This window comes from Lampetra planeri, chromosome 33, assembly GCF_965212315.1.
Source record: "Lampetra planeri chromosome 33, kcLamPlan1.2.h2, whole genome shotgun sequence".
Classification (NCBI taxonomy): Eukaryota; Metazoa; Chordata; class Hyperoartia; order Petromyzontiformes; family Petromyzontidae; genus Lampetra; species Lampetra planeri.
In genome coordinates this window covers 7,107,291-7,123,350 of record NC_136139.1, presented here as the reverse complement: position 1 = coordinate 7,123,350, position 16,060 = coordinate 7,107,291, and the positions used below count along the sequence as shown (strand labels likewise).

The window sequence follows — 16,060 nt, the reverse complement described above, 5'->3', positions numbered from 1 at the left end:
AAGATTTCTCTACTATGAAGCACACGCGTGCTGTAAATCAATATGCTGGCAAAGACTAATGAATATCAAATACCATTATGGCCTCTGCAGAATACAAAAAGGGCATGTGATGGTGGAAGCTTGGGGAGGACTTCATCCATCAGTGGATAGACCATTGCTTGTGCTGATGATGATGGCTTTACTGCCTACGAATACTTTCTGCTATTATGTATTAGACAAGGTGAAGGTAATATCCCGCTTACCCCCAATTCAAAACCCGGGCAAGTGTCCCTCGATAGTGGGGCGCGCCCTCCGCCCCCCAATCTCACAGTGGCATGGTTGACCTTTTGACCTTTCACACTGAAAAGGGAGAAACCGTTGCGGAAGCTCGCACGGGTGGAGCGCATTCAACAACGATGGTACACCAACACCTCACCCATTCCCGCCACCCCCACCCACTTCCCCTTTAGTTCACCTCAGGGGCCTGTTCAAAACAAAAACGGGGATAAAAAAATCCGTAGCCATTACACGGTCAGCTGCTCTTACAGCGCTGCTGCTCGACTGCTGCTCGCACATCCTCGGGGCTGCCCCTCTCCCGCCCACACGGCTGGGCAGTAATTAGCCACAGCGGAGGCTCGCGGCAATTACAGAGCACCACGAAACCAGCAGCAGCACTATCAGCAGTGGTAACAACAGCAGAATTAGTATCCGCAGAATCAGCACCATCAGCAGCAGCACCGGCAGAATTTGCAGCACTATCATTATCAATACGACCGCAGCAACACTATCGCAGTAGCTGCATTAGCAGAAAATCATCATCAGAATGATCATCACCATCAACACTTTCGCATCAGCAGCATTAGCAACAGTACCAGGAGGAACACTTTCATAGTGACAGTGGTGGCATGGAGGGGTCCAAATCCCAAAGATCGCGACCACGCAGCGAGTGGGTACAGCGTAGCATCTGACATCTAACAGGGGACTTCACTTATCAACGACACCGGCCCCAGGCGGTGAATTCAACTGACCGTGGCCCCGAATCCTGAACCAACGGCGTGACCCGTGAATTATGAAGCGGATTCCGAGCGGGTCTAATTTTCCCGCGCAGAGCCGATGAGCGCCGGGGCCGTCTGGCTGGACGGACCCCAATCGGTTGCCGGGGTTTTTACAGAAATCGAAATCCCAGCTCGAAAAATTGCCGCGTCGTTCCATCGTCGATCAGCGGCACCGGTGTGTGAATCCCACCGGGGCAAGATTGTTAGCGGGTGGAGAGAGAGAGAGTGTGTTCACAGGGAGAGAGAGAGGGAGAGCGTGCAGGTGCAAACGCCGATAAGGAAAGTTTTAACATTTTCGTGGGATTTTTTTTTCATTATTTGATTTAACTCGTGCCACTGTAGTTTAACCTCTTTGCATTGAGTTACGCGATTGTCTCCATCTGTCCTCACCTCAGCTCTGGATCTTTATTCTTAGAAAAGGGATCATCATCATCATCAACATCACATGTTCTCACAACACCACAGCGGTATGGGCGTGGGTGCGGGGGGCAGGGGAGATCAAAATTTCTTGCTAAACAAAAACATTCTTAAAAAATACTCGGAATTGGAAGTGGAACAAGACACCACCTTCCCACGCACCACCCCGACGACTTGATGAGTTGTCGCGATCCAGGGTCGTCATTCGATTAAAGGGTCAATCATTTTGAATCGTCGTAATGAACGGAGGGGTCACCGGTGACTGTAGGGGTCACGAGAATCCCAGGGCAAGCAACACTGAAAATTATCATTCACGTCGTTGTGGATAATATAAATAACAACGTGTTATTTATAACAGTGTTATTTATAACACATAACAATGTGTTATTTATATTCTCCGCAACAAACGATTGATTTTAATTGTACTATTTTCCACGACGATAATGAGAATGACAATATAACAACATTAAGTTAAATACACTCTGATATATATTCTACATAACGACGCTATAATTAAGGTTGTGTATCCTGCTCGGAATCCAGTAAACGTTGTCTTTCCATTGCTGATGTTTAGACCCTGCACTTGGTACGGATTTAAAACGGAGTTGACCAAAGGGAGGGCAATGGACCTTTTCAGATATTAGGTCACCAGCTTTGCAGCAGTGGATGCACTAACCACTGCATCACAAGCACGCACACGCACGCAAAATCCCCCCCCCCTGTAGCATTCAGACCGTTGGTAAAAAATGCTTGAGCAAGCAGCTATGATGGCCAGCACGGTGCACGAGGAGGTGGTCTGACCGGAATCACGCCCAGCCACCTTTGTCTCCCCAGAGCAATTGTTTACAGGTACTCATTTAAGGCTGAGTCGACCCAGGCGAGGCCCAGCACCCAGTTCAGATATTGCTCGACTTGCCACTGACGTGAGCAGGCACACAGAGAGAACATTGCCCCTTACAACAAAGAAGCTTTTGCCAAAATTAATGTCAGCTCACCATGTATTGGATTTAATTCAGACAAACAAAACTCAATGCGCACAAACAAACCGTCATTTACGCAGCTACAACAGCGGCATCGATGCCGAGAGGAGGCAAAATCCTCAAGAAGATAAACAAGCAGCAGCCCAAAAGATTCGGCCTTTAGGCGCACAGTCAATGCCACGCGGCCATGCGCGCACGGCGCCGTCGTGGAGCTCGCCCTCCTCCGTGGGATTAACCCGCACGGGAGCACTCGGGATCCACGCTGATCTCCAAGTTCCTGATATTTGCTTTGAGCCGCGCGGCGCCGAGCTGCGGCGTACGATGCGCGGCTTAAAGCGGCGCGGCACGGCCACGTGGGTAATTGCTGCACGAGACCCTCGCGGCTGGCCACGCGCTTTGCGGAGCATGCACGCGCGGCGCCGGTACACACGCACGCGGACACAAAGACGAAATCAGAAGCGTCAAAATCTCCCGGAAGCGGTCAATTCGTCCTTGTATCAGATTCGTTACACGTCACGTTCCGAAATTAATTATAGGCCTTTTTCTCCTTTACCCAGAATCCTGGGTGGGGTCTTGAGACTTTTTAATTGAGTGTCCTGTGATAAGAGGTTTTTCCCCTTTTTTCTGGCAACAAAACAGGCGTGAAGATGTTAAAACACCAAACTGAAACCTTTTACAAGGAATCATGTCTGCATTAACCACAATGCTTGTGGTCAGAATGCAAACAAAAAAACACACTCTGATAATATATGCATTGTCCTTGAAACTGATTGGTCCACACCAGAGACAGCTTTTTTTTTTAGACAAATTTGTGAAGGAAACATTGTCTGCTTGTTTATTTTGTTGAAACGTGACGTGTTATATAGTTGTGTGAAGACACACGTTAGCGCTGCCGTTGTTGCAGGAAGACATACAGCAGGTCGATGCTTCGGGCGAAGGCCCTTTATCAGCGCAGAGAGAGAGAGAGTGTAGAGAGATTGGTTGACTTGCAGTTGGGGATCAGACTTTACACGGTGGGGCCCTGGGCATTCCAATAAACCTGACAAATGGGCATGTTTCAATTGGCATAGGAAACAGTTTTATATCAGAAAACGGCCGAATGTCATACAACCCCTTAGAAAGAGAAAAATACATGCCGAAACTGATTTAAAATTTAAATACATACATCAATTTTTATGCAAAGCGCTATCATTAATCAGCTGCGCGACACGTGGGAGGAAAGCGGAGAACCCAAAGAAAACCCGGGAATCCTATGGGGGGGGGGGGCAGTAAAAGGCTCAAAGTGGCACACAGGTTCAAGAATACGCTACTTGACTGCCATCTGCCCATCCACCTCACATTCCGAGCCTTCGGCGACTGATTATTTTCCCCCCCGCCAGCTCTGGAGGAGACGGGACGATATTTTTGTTTCAAATAAATATTTTTTCTTTAGTGATGAAAGCACTGCAATGAAAATCGCACGGTACTGTTTTTACCACCTGCATTTAAACCGGAGGAGGAGTTCTCTGAGCTATGAAGCTCTTTTTCACAGACGTCCAGCAAATCACATCGACAAAATAATACCACAAAGCATACGGGATGAATGAAGAGAAGGGTTAAGCAAGTCACTAGAAACACAATAAAAAAAAAGTACAATGACAAAAGCGTGGGCAAATTGCAACTTCATCGTCAAAGGAATGCAGTATCGTGGCTCAGCGCTTGCATAGCCTTGCTGCGTTCTTAAGGGACGACGTCGCCCGATCCTCAAGAGTCACGGGCGTGCCAAGTTCGGAGCCACGGCCACTGCCGTTTAGCAGACAGCTCGCGGCCGGCGCCCCCCACCCACCCACCCACCCCCGGGGGCGAACGCGTGAGAGCGAAACGCAAGGTCGGTTGGGACGCGACGGGATTTAAAACAACAACAAAAAAATCCATCACTTAATAAGAGGGCGACGCGGCCGTTTCGTGGCCGTGGCCGCGGCCCGCGCGGTCTCAGCTCATCGGAGAGCCATCGATTTAGATCTGGCGGAGGGGCGGGGCAGTGAAAAACAGACATCACCCTTTTACCGACGCTTATCCGAGACACTAGAAGAGAAAGGGAGGCGGGCGGGGGGAGGGAAATAAAAAAGCTGAAGTTTTTGTTGCCGAATGTGGCGGACAAGGAATGTGGGGTGGCTTTTCGAGGGGACCTGTCAGAAATGCAGCGTGAGGAAGATGGTCACAATCGCGACTGTAATTGTACAAATGCTGACAAAGTGATCGTTGTTAAATATAAGTGGCGATCGTCAATCAATATCAATGTATAAGATCATGATGAATGCATCGAATAGCTTCACTTGTGAATCGAGATTGCATCAGCTACTAGAGACGCAACCATTCGCCGGAATCAGAAATCGATTCTTGAATTCGAATTGCGACAATTAATCACAATTCACCGAAGTCCATAGGCTGGAGGGGAGGGGTGAATTATTAGCCCACGAATGTCCACAGACAAAAAAACAAATAATACACTAATGTGTACGATGTGGTGTAAGGAATAGGTCAAACATCCCAAGGCAAGACCCTCTTCAAAATGAGCGTTGAGTTTTGCCTAGGCTTTGCGGCTTTATAATCCTGCAGCTCACCACCCCGCACGCCCAAATCCATCAAGAGTTCATCGCAACACATTTACATAGAAAGTGGTTTAAATAGCAGAGAAGATTAATGAAAAGGAAGATAAATAAACAAATCCACGTACGCACACACAAAAAACCCTCCCCCCAGCCCCGTGTAGCCATCCAGACTGAGACTGGTGGAGAAACTGCTGTTAGAGCGCACCTATGAAGGTCGGCATGGCACACGAGGGGGTGGGTGGCCAACACAACGTCCGGCCGCCTTTGTCTCCCCAGGGGCGATGTTTTTACACACCGAACCAGGTACTCATTGGAGGCCGAGTCGACCTAGGGGAGGCCCAGGTTCGGTTAAAATAATCGTCACTGGTGTTGGCCGTGACCAGGAATCTCGGGCTGCTGGATTCATAGCACCGTTGCACTGCCAGTTCCCACACACATACAGACGCACACAACATTCCACCTCTTTCATCATTGGCGAACCTGTATGCGGGCAGCCGATAATTAAACTTCACCGCAGAGATAGAAGACTCCATGAAAAATGCAACGTGAACAAAAATAACCAAGACCGAGCTATTACAAATAATTAATAAACACACCTACAACAAGGTGGATGTTACGTTGCCAAAATCCATTTAAGTGGCCTGTTCATCCGCACCGCCGCCTGAAGCGGTGATAGACATCCTCAGCGGAAGTGTTTGTTGCAGCTTAACTTTGATCTCTCTGCAAACGCGTGTGCGCATTCGTTTACATAACATGAGCACATGCGTAGCGCTACCGGCAGGGTGACGCAGCGGTTAGAGAGCGCTGGACACGCAGTCGGGAGCTTGCGAGTTTAAATCCTCGTCTGGGAGAAACACAGCTCTCCCACGCAGGCCTGCCTAGCGTGACGGTGGAAAGGGGCAATTTGCCGCGGGCCTCATTACAAGAGAGGGCCCCGTGAGAGGCCCGCAGAAAGTGGTGGAACAAGGTGGCCACACGCGGCATTCGGCCCTGGGGCGGCTCCAGGAATGTCAAGGTGGCCCTTCCGGAGTGGATAATATAGTCCTCAACTTGTGAGAAGTGGTTGACAGCGATTACATTCATAATCACACCTCCGTTTAGGGCGGTTGACTACGTACGGAGCGAAAGAAGTTCTACATGCATACATGTCGACCACGCTCTTCATCGTATGTATGTTGAACTTATTCCGCACCGTACGTATCCAACCGTGCTAATCGGAGGTGCGAAAAAAGCATCATCATCAGCCACGGTCAATCTGCTGCTGGACGAAGGCCTACCCAATGCCGCCACCATAACGCGTGGTACCAGGATGTAACATTCCACCCAGCACCTGCATAGGCGCTGATTTCATCGCTCCGTCTCTTCGGTAGAGGGTCCTCTCGTTCTATTTGGTGGCTACCACTCTTGTCGCTATTCAAGACCATCGGCCATCGTCCATTTTCGTGGCGTGTCCTGCACAAGCCCACTTACTTTTCTTCACAGTTTTAATTATTTCATCAATCTGGAATGTATTACCACCATGGCAATGTGGAATTTGCACCAATTGCTCAGGGGTCACCAATGGGGACGAGCAGGAGCAGATTTCGATGCAGTATTTCTTCTGTTCCCGGGGAACCAGAGCAGAAAAGATCTCCCATCTTCTATCACTGCCCTTATACATAGAACAATAACAAAGACCCCCCCCCCCCCCGCATATAGCTTTAAACAGACTTTTGGGGAAAGTGCTGTTAGCAAGCCCCTATGAAGGCCGACACGGCACAAGGGGGGGGGGGGGGGGTGGTGGATAAACACATATTCTGATGATGATGACGACGAAGTAAATGACGATGAAGTGATTACCACAACGCTGGAGGTGGTTGTCTTACAACAAAATGAACCTCGTCACTGGGGTTTCCGTCACCTCTCCGATTTAAACACGAATCACACGCAGCATGAGAGAAGCCTCGTACACCGAGCTCCGCAGCACATGAACCGCAAGTGAATTAAAACCAAATAAAGCGGAGGAAAATCAATTTCTTGAGACTCAAAACGATTATAGTGGAAAGATTGTTATTATCTCTGAAATAAAACTTTAATGTTATTGCGAGGGAGGCAAGCACCACTCTCACAGCGTGACCAATGCATTTGATTTACATCATCGTGAAATAAGTAATACGATGATTTCTTATTTACCGTTTCCAGGCTGATCCAAGACAATTATATTCCGCATCTTCGTCCATGAATTATCTTACACTAATTTAATTTGAATCACTTTCCACGGATAATCCGTTGCAATTAAATATTATTTTATTAATTTTCTTTTCATTTTTTCATTCAACTTCATTCATTATAGTTCATTGGCGTTTTTTTGGTAAACTATACTCTAATTAATTTCTGCAATATATATTTTAATCTTCGTTTTGAAGAACGATTTAAAAACTGAACACGGGCGCAGGAAACAACGACGACAGAACACGATTTTCTGTTGAATTAATTATTTAAAGCAAAAACGCTAGACTGTTTATTTCCATTTTAAGATATATTATTTCATTTATTAAACATAGGCGCTGTTTATAGATTTTTACACAATGGATATTAAAATGTCATAAGCATAACTTATTTTAAATTGCCTTCATTTTTATAAGGCCAGTCATTTTTTTTACCTCAGGACACCCTCGTTCATTTATGAATATTGTAACATTTTACTTGAGCGGAATTTTTATTTTGGTTTCCCAATCCCCTTCATTTTATGAATTGCAGCTTTAACGTGTTTCACGTTATTAAACGAACAATTTTCTCACAATGTAATTTCACTAAGTAGGAAACTCCCTTTGAGATCATTAGAAGGTATGTTTTACATGTATAATTGCCATTGCTATTGAACGCTTATACATTGCACTTTTCCTTTGAATTTATCATTTTGATTTCATAAAACGTAAGTCTTTCACCACCACCACCATTGTCATTCCTACAAAATCTATACGTTTTGAGTTTCATCACTTCGTTTACTTTTGATGAATAACCATTGATTAAATACATTTTACTTTTTCAAACGCAAGTCAATAAGGCACCAATGCCACCACCACCAACACCATCATCATCGTTTTAATAATTCCTATACTAATGGTAATAGTTGTATATTTTAACTCCAATTAGCTTATTTTAACTTACTTACATTTAATTCAACTCTTTCATAATACCATCAAAGGCAAGTCTTTCACCGCCACCATCGTCATCTTCACTCACAAACGCCACAATTAGTTGTGCCAATCTTGATTTGAAGCTTTCGTGACTGCAGGAATCCATACTCTTTGGTTCTTTCGGTACAGTCACGTAAGTAGAAATAAAATTCTATATAATAAAATAAAACAAATCACGACGTTTCGATCGCAACACAAGCAATCCTCATCAGGTGGAACAACCACAGCAACATAGTTGTACCACTTAAACACTAATTCACGATACTTTACTTGAATACACTCAATACATTTATTTATTTCATCAAAGGCAGACAAAGCCTCTGCCACCACCGTTGTCATTCCCACAAACACCCCATTGTATTTTCTAAATAATTACTTTATAACACACGCGTCGCCGCCCCACCACCACCGCGGCCACCCCAGCTATCCGCTCCGACCGCTTTCCACGCACGGGGGCCGTGGGAGCCGGCGCCCCGATGGTGCTACTCGCCGGGCGGCGCTGCCACGCGTGCGTCGCCCTGTGCATGGTGCTCGCCAGCCTCCTCCTCACCGACAGCTACCTCGTGTCGCAGCAGCAGGGCGGACGCCGCATGGCCGTCTCCATCCTCAACCTTGTCGGTGACGTCTGCTTCCTGCTCATCCTGCGGTCAGTCGCCCCCTGTGCCCCCCGTGCCCCCCCCCCCCCGCCTCCACGGCGGCTTGCCCTGCCCTCCGACTTTAACCACCACATTTACAACCAACGTGCGTTTAGAGTATTTGGCTGCAATAAATTTCCACGTGATAAGCAACTTCATTGAGCGATCATTTGTGGCCAGGTCGTTATATAGCTCAGTGGGCCTTACCTAGTAAAATAAATAAATACAAAGTTGAATTTAAATAGTTTAGTTTAATTTAAATAGTTTAGTTTCCCTATCATATCCGATAATACTCTGCCCTTCCCAATCCTAACCTATCCCATTATAGACTGCCATATCTTAAACTATATACCCTATTCACTCCTTTCCTGCACCGGCATTGCCCCATCTGCCTTGCGCTGACTTGGTCTGCATTGCCCCATCTGCCTTGCCCTATCTCACCTCATCGCCGCATGCAACCTCTACGCTGTCTGCAAGTCATTAAGCAAGCATCACCAGCAGAATTACCATCTCCATCGCTGTCAATAGCATGAGCACCATCATTCACCAGGATCTGCAGGGACAATTATCTCCCGTACAGACTGTTTGCTGCAAGGGATGCTACAGTGGGCATCTGTTTAGGCCGGTAGGACACACGGTGGTATGGGCCGCACCATGCCCTTTCGTTGATGTCTTGGTATTCCCATCGTCAAGTTAGACATGTGGATGACAATCCACTGGTGCGACAGAGACGTTTGGGGAGAGACGAGTGGTTCCAAGGTCAAAACGGAGAACTTTTCTTTTTTTGCTGATCAGGAAAATAAATAATGAAGAGTGAAAAGAATGAGAAAGAGAAGGAGAGAGACTAAGAAGCAGATCTAAACTAAGCGGAAGACAGACAGTATGAGAGACAGAGTGAGAACGCGAGACATATAGACAGAGAGCCATAGGAGAGACAGAGGCAGAAAGATAAGAGGCACAAAGGGAGACAGAACGACAGACACCGAGACGGAGAGAAAAGGAGAGACGGAGAGAGAGGTCATTTACATCAACCCATGCGCAGTGAAATGTGCCGATTATTGGACACGATCACCGCGTTCCGTTTGAAGGAGCTGGCAGACACTCCGTCATATTACTCAGCTTCGCCGCGCTCATTAGCCCCAACACTAACATCATCGTCGTGGTCGTCATCATCAGTGGCACCTCGAGCAGTGCTGCAACCAGTGACTAATCGTGGTATCAATGATTAGCGGCTAATGTCGGTGAAATAACGTTATCAGCACCATTCATCAAAGGTTGAATTCTAATGGCCTGTAAAATCATTATTATTACTACTGTGGGTGGAGCAATTCACACCCCGACGCCTCCTCCACCACTCTGCCACGCCGGATGTGACCAGTGGTCGCGATTCAAGGTCGAGATTCGAATAAAGAATCGGTCATTATTTTGACGCTGCGATGAATGGTAGCGGCTTTACTGGCTGCAGGGACGATGCTTACCGACTGCACGAAGGGCACGCGAATCGCGCGGCATCCTCTCTTAAAAAAGCGCAATTCCACACGAGTCTCATGAGCTTAAGACTCAATATGAATACTGGATGGCTCGATGCCATGTTACAGCCCGAGTATTTAACAAATATGACTTTTTCGATTTAAAGCTTTCGTGACTGCAGGGATTCATCTTCTTGGTTCTTTCGATAAAGTCACGTAGAAGGGAAGTAATCAAATAATAAAAAATAAAACATAATAAAATAATTCTCACGACGTTTCGGCCACAACGCAAGCAGCCGTCCTCAGGTGAAGAAACAGGTCTGTCTACGTGACTTTACGGAAAGAACCAAGAAATATGACTTTCTTAAGAATGTATATAGGATTATAATTGTCGAATTTGTAACGTGCATGGATATTTCGCGTAGAGGCACAGACAAGCAGGAGGGCGGCCAGAACCAGGACCACCAACAATTGCTCGTCCGCTGCGGTCCCATATTGGGGTATTTTGGCCAATAGTGTTGGATGAAAACGTGGTTCAATAATGAATTAAATGAGGGGTGAAATGAGGGATATTCACATGATTCGCCCCCATTACTTCCTCTCCATCTATTGTATTCACCTCATCTTCACCATTACATCTCCACCATTACATTCAAATGTACCCTTCTCAACGATCTGTAAAGCACCTTGGTCAAGGCCTTGGGTCAAGGCACTACATTACTAAGACACGATAAGGTTATGTACAGACATAGATAACAGCTCAGTATTAGATAGGACAAGGATCTTGCTGAACATGAGACAGTGGGTCTGTATCGGATGAGGTAAGAGTTCAGCATTGAGAGACAAAAGCATAGATTTGAAGCTTTCGTGACTGCAAGGATTCATATTCTTAGGTTTTTTCGGTAAAGTCACGTAGGTAAAAAATGTAAATTAATAAAACATTTTTTTATAAATAATTATTAATAAAAAGTGTGCCGTTCCTGGCCCTTCCCCCCTCAACCATTATATATACGGAGTGGTATCTCTTGTAATCTCTAATTTACTTGATACAGCTGTCGTGGCTGTGACGGTTCCACCTGAAGACGGAAGCTTGTGTTGCCTCCGAAACGTCGTCATTTTTTATTTTTATTTAATTTTACTTTTATTAATTTTAATTTTTTTACCTACGTAACTTTACCGAAAAAACCTAAGAATATAGACAAAATCATCTTTGGATGAGACTTGGGTTCTACTTGGGTTCTACATGGGACGATACGAGGGTTGACGACCGGATGAGACAATATTTTCTATCGGTAATTTCCAAGGGTCCTGCATCGAGTGAGGCGAGGGTTCTACGTGGCGTGAGACGAGGGCTCGGTATCGTCTCTCCTCCGTGTCCCCTCCGTGTGAACCCGGCAGCGAAAAGTCACGCGTCTGCTTCGGGGGGGGGGGGGGGAGGGGATGGATAAATCAACTCCTCGCTCTGCCCCCCCCCCCCGCCAATGCCACCAGACTAATTGTCCATCATGGCTTCCGCGCGTAAATAACACACGTCCACAAAATTTAATGAGTGATGATGCGACGCGCGCCATACATCACAGGCGCTCGCAGCTGTAAAGAAGCCGAGTGGAGCGGGTGCACCGCCTTCATTTAACAATAGGGTAAATATATAAAACAAAAAGGTGAAAGGCGCAGCCCTGCAAGTACTTGCTCGTCACCTGCTGGCAGAAGAGCTTCCACGAAAGGAAGCTCTCGAGAGCCCCCCGCCTCGACAGAGGATATTTTGACCCACACTTCCACGTTGGCCAGACGTCTTGGAAGAGTGCCCAGGCTTTACCCCACCACACCGGACCTACCCACCGTGGTATGCACCAATTAACACTGATGATTTGGAAATACGAGGTTGGGGTGTGGGTTGGAATTTAACTATTTGCATTTTAGTTTTTACCGGGTAAGGCCCACTGTGCTATATAGCTCTTTTTCAGAAGCAACCTTGGCCACAAATGACAGCTCAATGAGGTGGCTTAATCATGTGGAAATGTATAGCAACCAAATACTCAAACCGCACGTTTCTAAATGTGGAGGGAAAAACCAGGGGACCCGGAAAAAAATCCACGCGACCACGGGGAGAACATGCAAACTCCAAATATACAGGCGTCAGGGTCGGTATCAAGCCCACGACCTCCTGTATATCAGGCAAGGTAGTTATCTCGAAAACACTTGCCCCATAGTTTCAACTTCCACGCCGGGAGATGGAATCGAACCAGTGTGGTAGATGAAACAAAGAATTGCAAGTCTCTGCATTGCAAGTCCAGAATAATAACCGTTACACCACTGTGGTTGCCTCCAAGTAAGCAATATATATAAAATGCGATACCCCGGTGCAAAATACACGGGGCTCGCCGGCAAGCGCACGGGTGAGTGGGTTTTATTCCGCGCCCGTGCGTCTGTCGCCTGTGAACATCGTGCTGCTACCGCTGGCAATCGCCGTCGCGGTGAAGGAGAACCAATCGGCGACGGTGGTGGCAGCGAAATGGAATTCTTTGTGTTAGGGGCTTGGTCCGAATTCTGCTCCACGCGCGCTCATATCATGGCCGGGTCAGAGGAGAAACACATCCACTCTGGAGTCACCGATTGCTGGCACAGTGATGACTCTGCTGGGGAACAAATCCAGGAGGAGGATGACGATGATGATAACGACGATTACAATGTTTCGTAATAGGCTTTTACCCTTTTATCTGGCACAAAAACTGACACCCCTATACAAGGGATCCTGTTTGCAATAACCACAACACAAGTAGTGAAAAAATGCAAACAAAAAGAGACAACTCTGATAATGATATGCACTGTCCTTGAAATTGATTGGTCCACACCCGAGATGGCTTTTCTTAGAGCCTAGTCTCACATGGTGTTGGACCAGATGACGCCAAAAGGCGTACAACACCAGTGGAGACTAGGCTCCAAGAAAAGCCGTCTCGGGTGTGGACCAATCAATTTCAAGGACAGTGCATATCATTATCAGAGTTGTCTCTTTTTGTTTGCATTTTTTCACTACTTGTGTTGTGGTTATTGCAAACATGATCCCTTGTATAAAGGTGTCAGTTTTTGTGCCTGATAAAAGGGTAAAAACCTATTACGATATCTTGCTACTGGCAAAGGAGGTCTCATAGTGATTACAATGTTGCCATACGAATGGTTTTCAGTGTAATAGATGAGGATGATGGTGTGACAAAATTATTTCTGTATGTGAAAAGGTGGGATTTGTGAACATCTATAAATAATCATGAACAAACACTGCACCGGGCATGGGCAGATATGTGAAGGTTGGGTATGTGATGTTGTACTGTATCTGAATTTGCAATCGGCTAGCATTCCCGGTCAGCAACTTCAACAAGTGTTCCCATTCGGCTACCCAGATAGCATTCCCACTTGGTTATCTGATTATAATTTCTACTCGGCTGCCCAGCTAACATTCGCACAGCACACTGCCGTCTGAGAGTTGGTGCGTGCTCGTTTGGATTTTTGTTTCCCGTGTCTCTGGCCGATGCACCCGGGTCACCGGTCATGCCGGCAGTTTCCCGGCATGGAGTGAGAAGGAGGAGCGTCGTGCCGCCAAGCCTACAGGGCGCGGCCAGATTGGAAAACGGTCGGCGGTAAAACTCAACGACACTGACATTAAAGAGGCACTGCGTCCCCAACCGATGGAGTCGGACGTTCGGCGAAACCTGACGATGTTAAAATAAACACAACGCAGGGGCTTATCTCAGAAAAGGGGTGGTGTTTTTATTATTATTCTGGGAGAGTAAATCGATAGCTCTGTGCACTGCGAGCCGCATGGGTGCTCAGCGGTGCATCTGGCGGCGCATCTGGCGGCGGGTGGGGGAAAAGGAGGCTTTTTTGCAAAACCTTGCCTGGGATATAACATGAGGCTTACAAGCAAACAAAAAACGCCTTCGGATTTCGAAGTGTTTTCGGGAGACCTCCGCTCTTTTGGGTGCTTGCCGCAGAGCAGGAGGCGAGATTCCTGGGGAGGAATAAGCGTGCGTGATCCTTGGGATGCCACATGCATCGTCCGCTCAAGCAGTTTTGTCAGATTTACCGCGAACATCTTGGGCAGACTTGACGGCTGCCACCACGAATCCCTACCGACAGAACCCGCCCCGTCACGCCACGCGGATCTCACAGGCGCATGCCCGAGTTTATGGAGCAATAAATAATTACTACACAAATATTAAAAATTAAGCTTAAACCCTTTTCCATTCCGATGACACATGGAATCGGAAGAAAAAATAAAACTTTACTTTATCGGTACGTCTCAGGTTGGAAGACGTACCGAGGCTCCCACAAGGCCATGCGAGAGGGCGTGTGGCACAGTTTGGCGTCAGCTATAACAGAGTGCAGTCGTGTCGCTACAGTTCTCTGCGGTGAGTACTTTGTTTTTAAAAAGAACGGCGCTACGCCTCTAAATCAAACTTACACTAACTACTTGCTCGTTCCGGGATTCAGCGGTGAGCCGGACCCACCCTACAACTTGCAGATAACTCGGAACGGGAAAAGGTTAATTACAAACTAGAAGTGTTGTGCAGGTGGGGCCGGGGGGGTCGGGTTGGGAGCAGTACCGCAGCGGTTAACGCATCGCGCCGTTAACCCGGCGAGCCGAGTCTCCATTGTCATCCACGGCCAACACCCAGCGGCGAACGGTATACCCGAACCAGTCCTTGGCACCCGTGACACACCCCCACTCCTACACCGCCGTGCCTTCACCACACCGCGTTGACCTGCATGGTGAAGGCATATTCAGACAATCTCGACAGGGCATGTGGGTGGGCTAGTGAGAGCGCTACAGCTTCTGGAGCAAGCGCACGGGGCCAGAACGGGGCCGCCGGCCTCGCTGCGTGTGGATGATAAGAAGAGGCCGCTCGAATAATTTTTTGGAGAAATCCCAAGGAAATCTCCTCCAGGCATACATGATGTAACAACACGGGCTTTTGCGGGAATTGTCAACGAATTCTTCGTCTCTCGTGATATGTCACCACAACCGGAATAAATTGGGGGGGGGGGCATTACAATATATGAAAAACAAATTTTTCACTCTTAATTATCGTCACGAGCGGCGGCACACCCCCTGTAATCCCGACACCGTGAAGACGGGGGTTGGTGAACCATGACAAGATCACCATGAACCCTGAGAATGCCACCCACGGATGCCTGCTGGAGGCAGTAAAGCAAGGAGGTTATCATTGGTGACTAGAGTCGCACCGTGGGCTGTTTCCTAACTGTCTATTGGTGTTGGAAGAGATATAACAAGTCAAGTGAAATGGAAGGAAGGCTCTCCCATAGGGTCGGCGATTAAGCCAGCGTGGCAGAACAAGCCCCTGACACTGACGTCAGTATCGAGGTGATAAGATCATTGCAACAATGGATGCGGTGTTTGGCGATGAAAGAGAGATATACTGAAAACACAGGTTGCAATTCTTTTGTTTAACCGAGTGAGAAGTCAAGAGGCCAGGATAAGTCCCATTTCCGAGCATGACCTGGGGCATTAGTCTGCCAGTAGGGGGCGATGATTGCTATTTTATAGCCCCAATGGAGTAATTAACTGTGAAACTTTCGAAATTGGCAAAATTGGACACTGAGAAAACACTACCGAATCTTATGAATTACATGAGGGCTATCTTTAACGTTCACTGTCAGGCAGACAGAATCATGGTTGTTAATCCCGTGGTATTAACCAAGGCGGCCGCCGGATGCGAACCGTGAACCCTCCGCATGCATC

General features: G+C 47.3%; 2 protein-coding genes across 4 annotated transcripts in view; one reads left to right on the top strand and one right to left on the bottom strand.

The window, feature by feature from the left end:
* Nucleotides 1-16,060, bottom strand: part of MRPL11 (mitochondrial ribosomal protein L11) — a 100,168-nt gene that overhangs the window by 57,163 nt on the left and 26,945 nt on the right. The gene's annotated exons all lie outside the window — the stretch shown is intronic.
* The window catches only part of LOC144729537 (uncharacterized), a 48,780-nt gene that overhangs the window by 23,725 nt on the left and 8,995 nt on the right, over nucleotides 1-16,060 (top strand). The window contains exon 2 of the mRNA XM_078609856.1: nucleotides 8,625-8,847. Coding sequence (XP_078465982.1) covers nucleotides 8,625-8,847 — 223 coding nt within the window. The remainder of the gene's footprint in view (nucleotides 1-8,624; nucleotides 8,848-16,060) is intronic.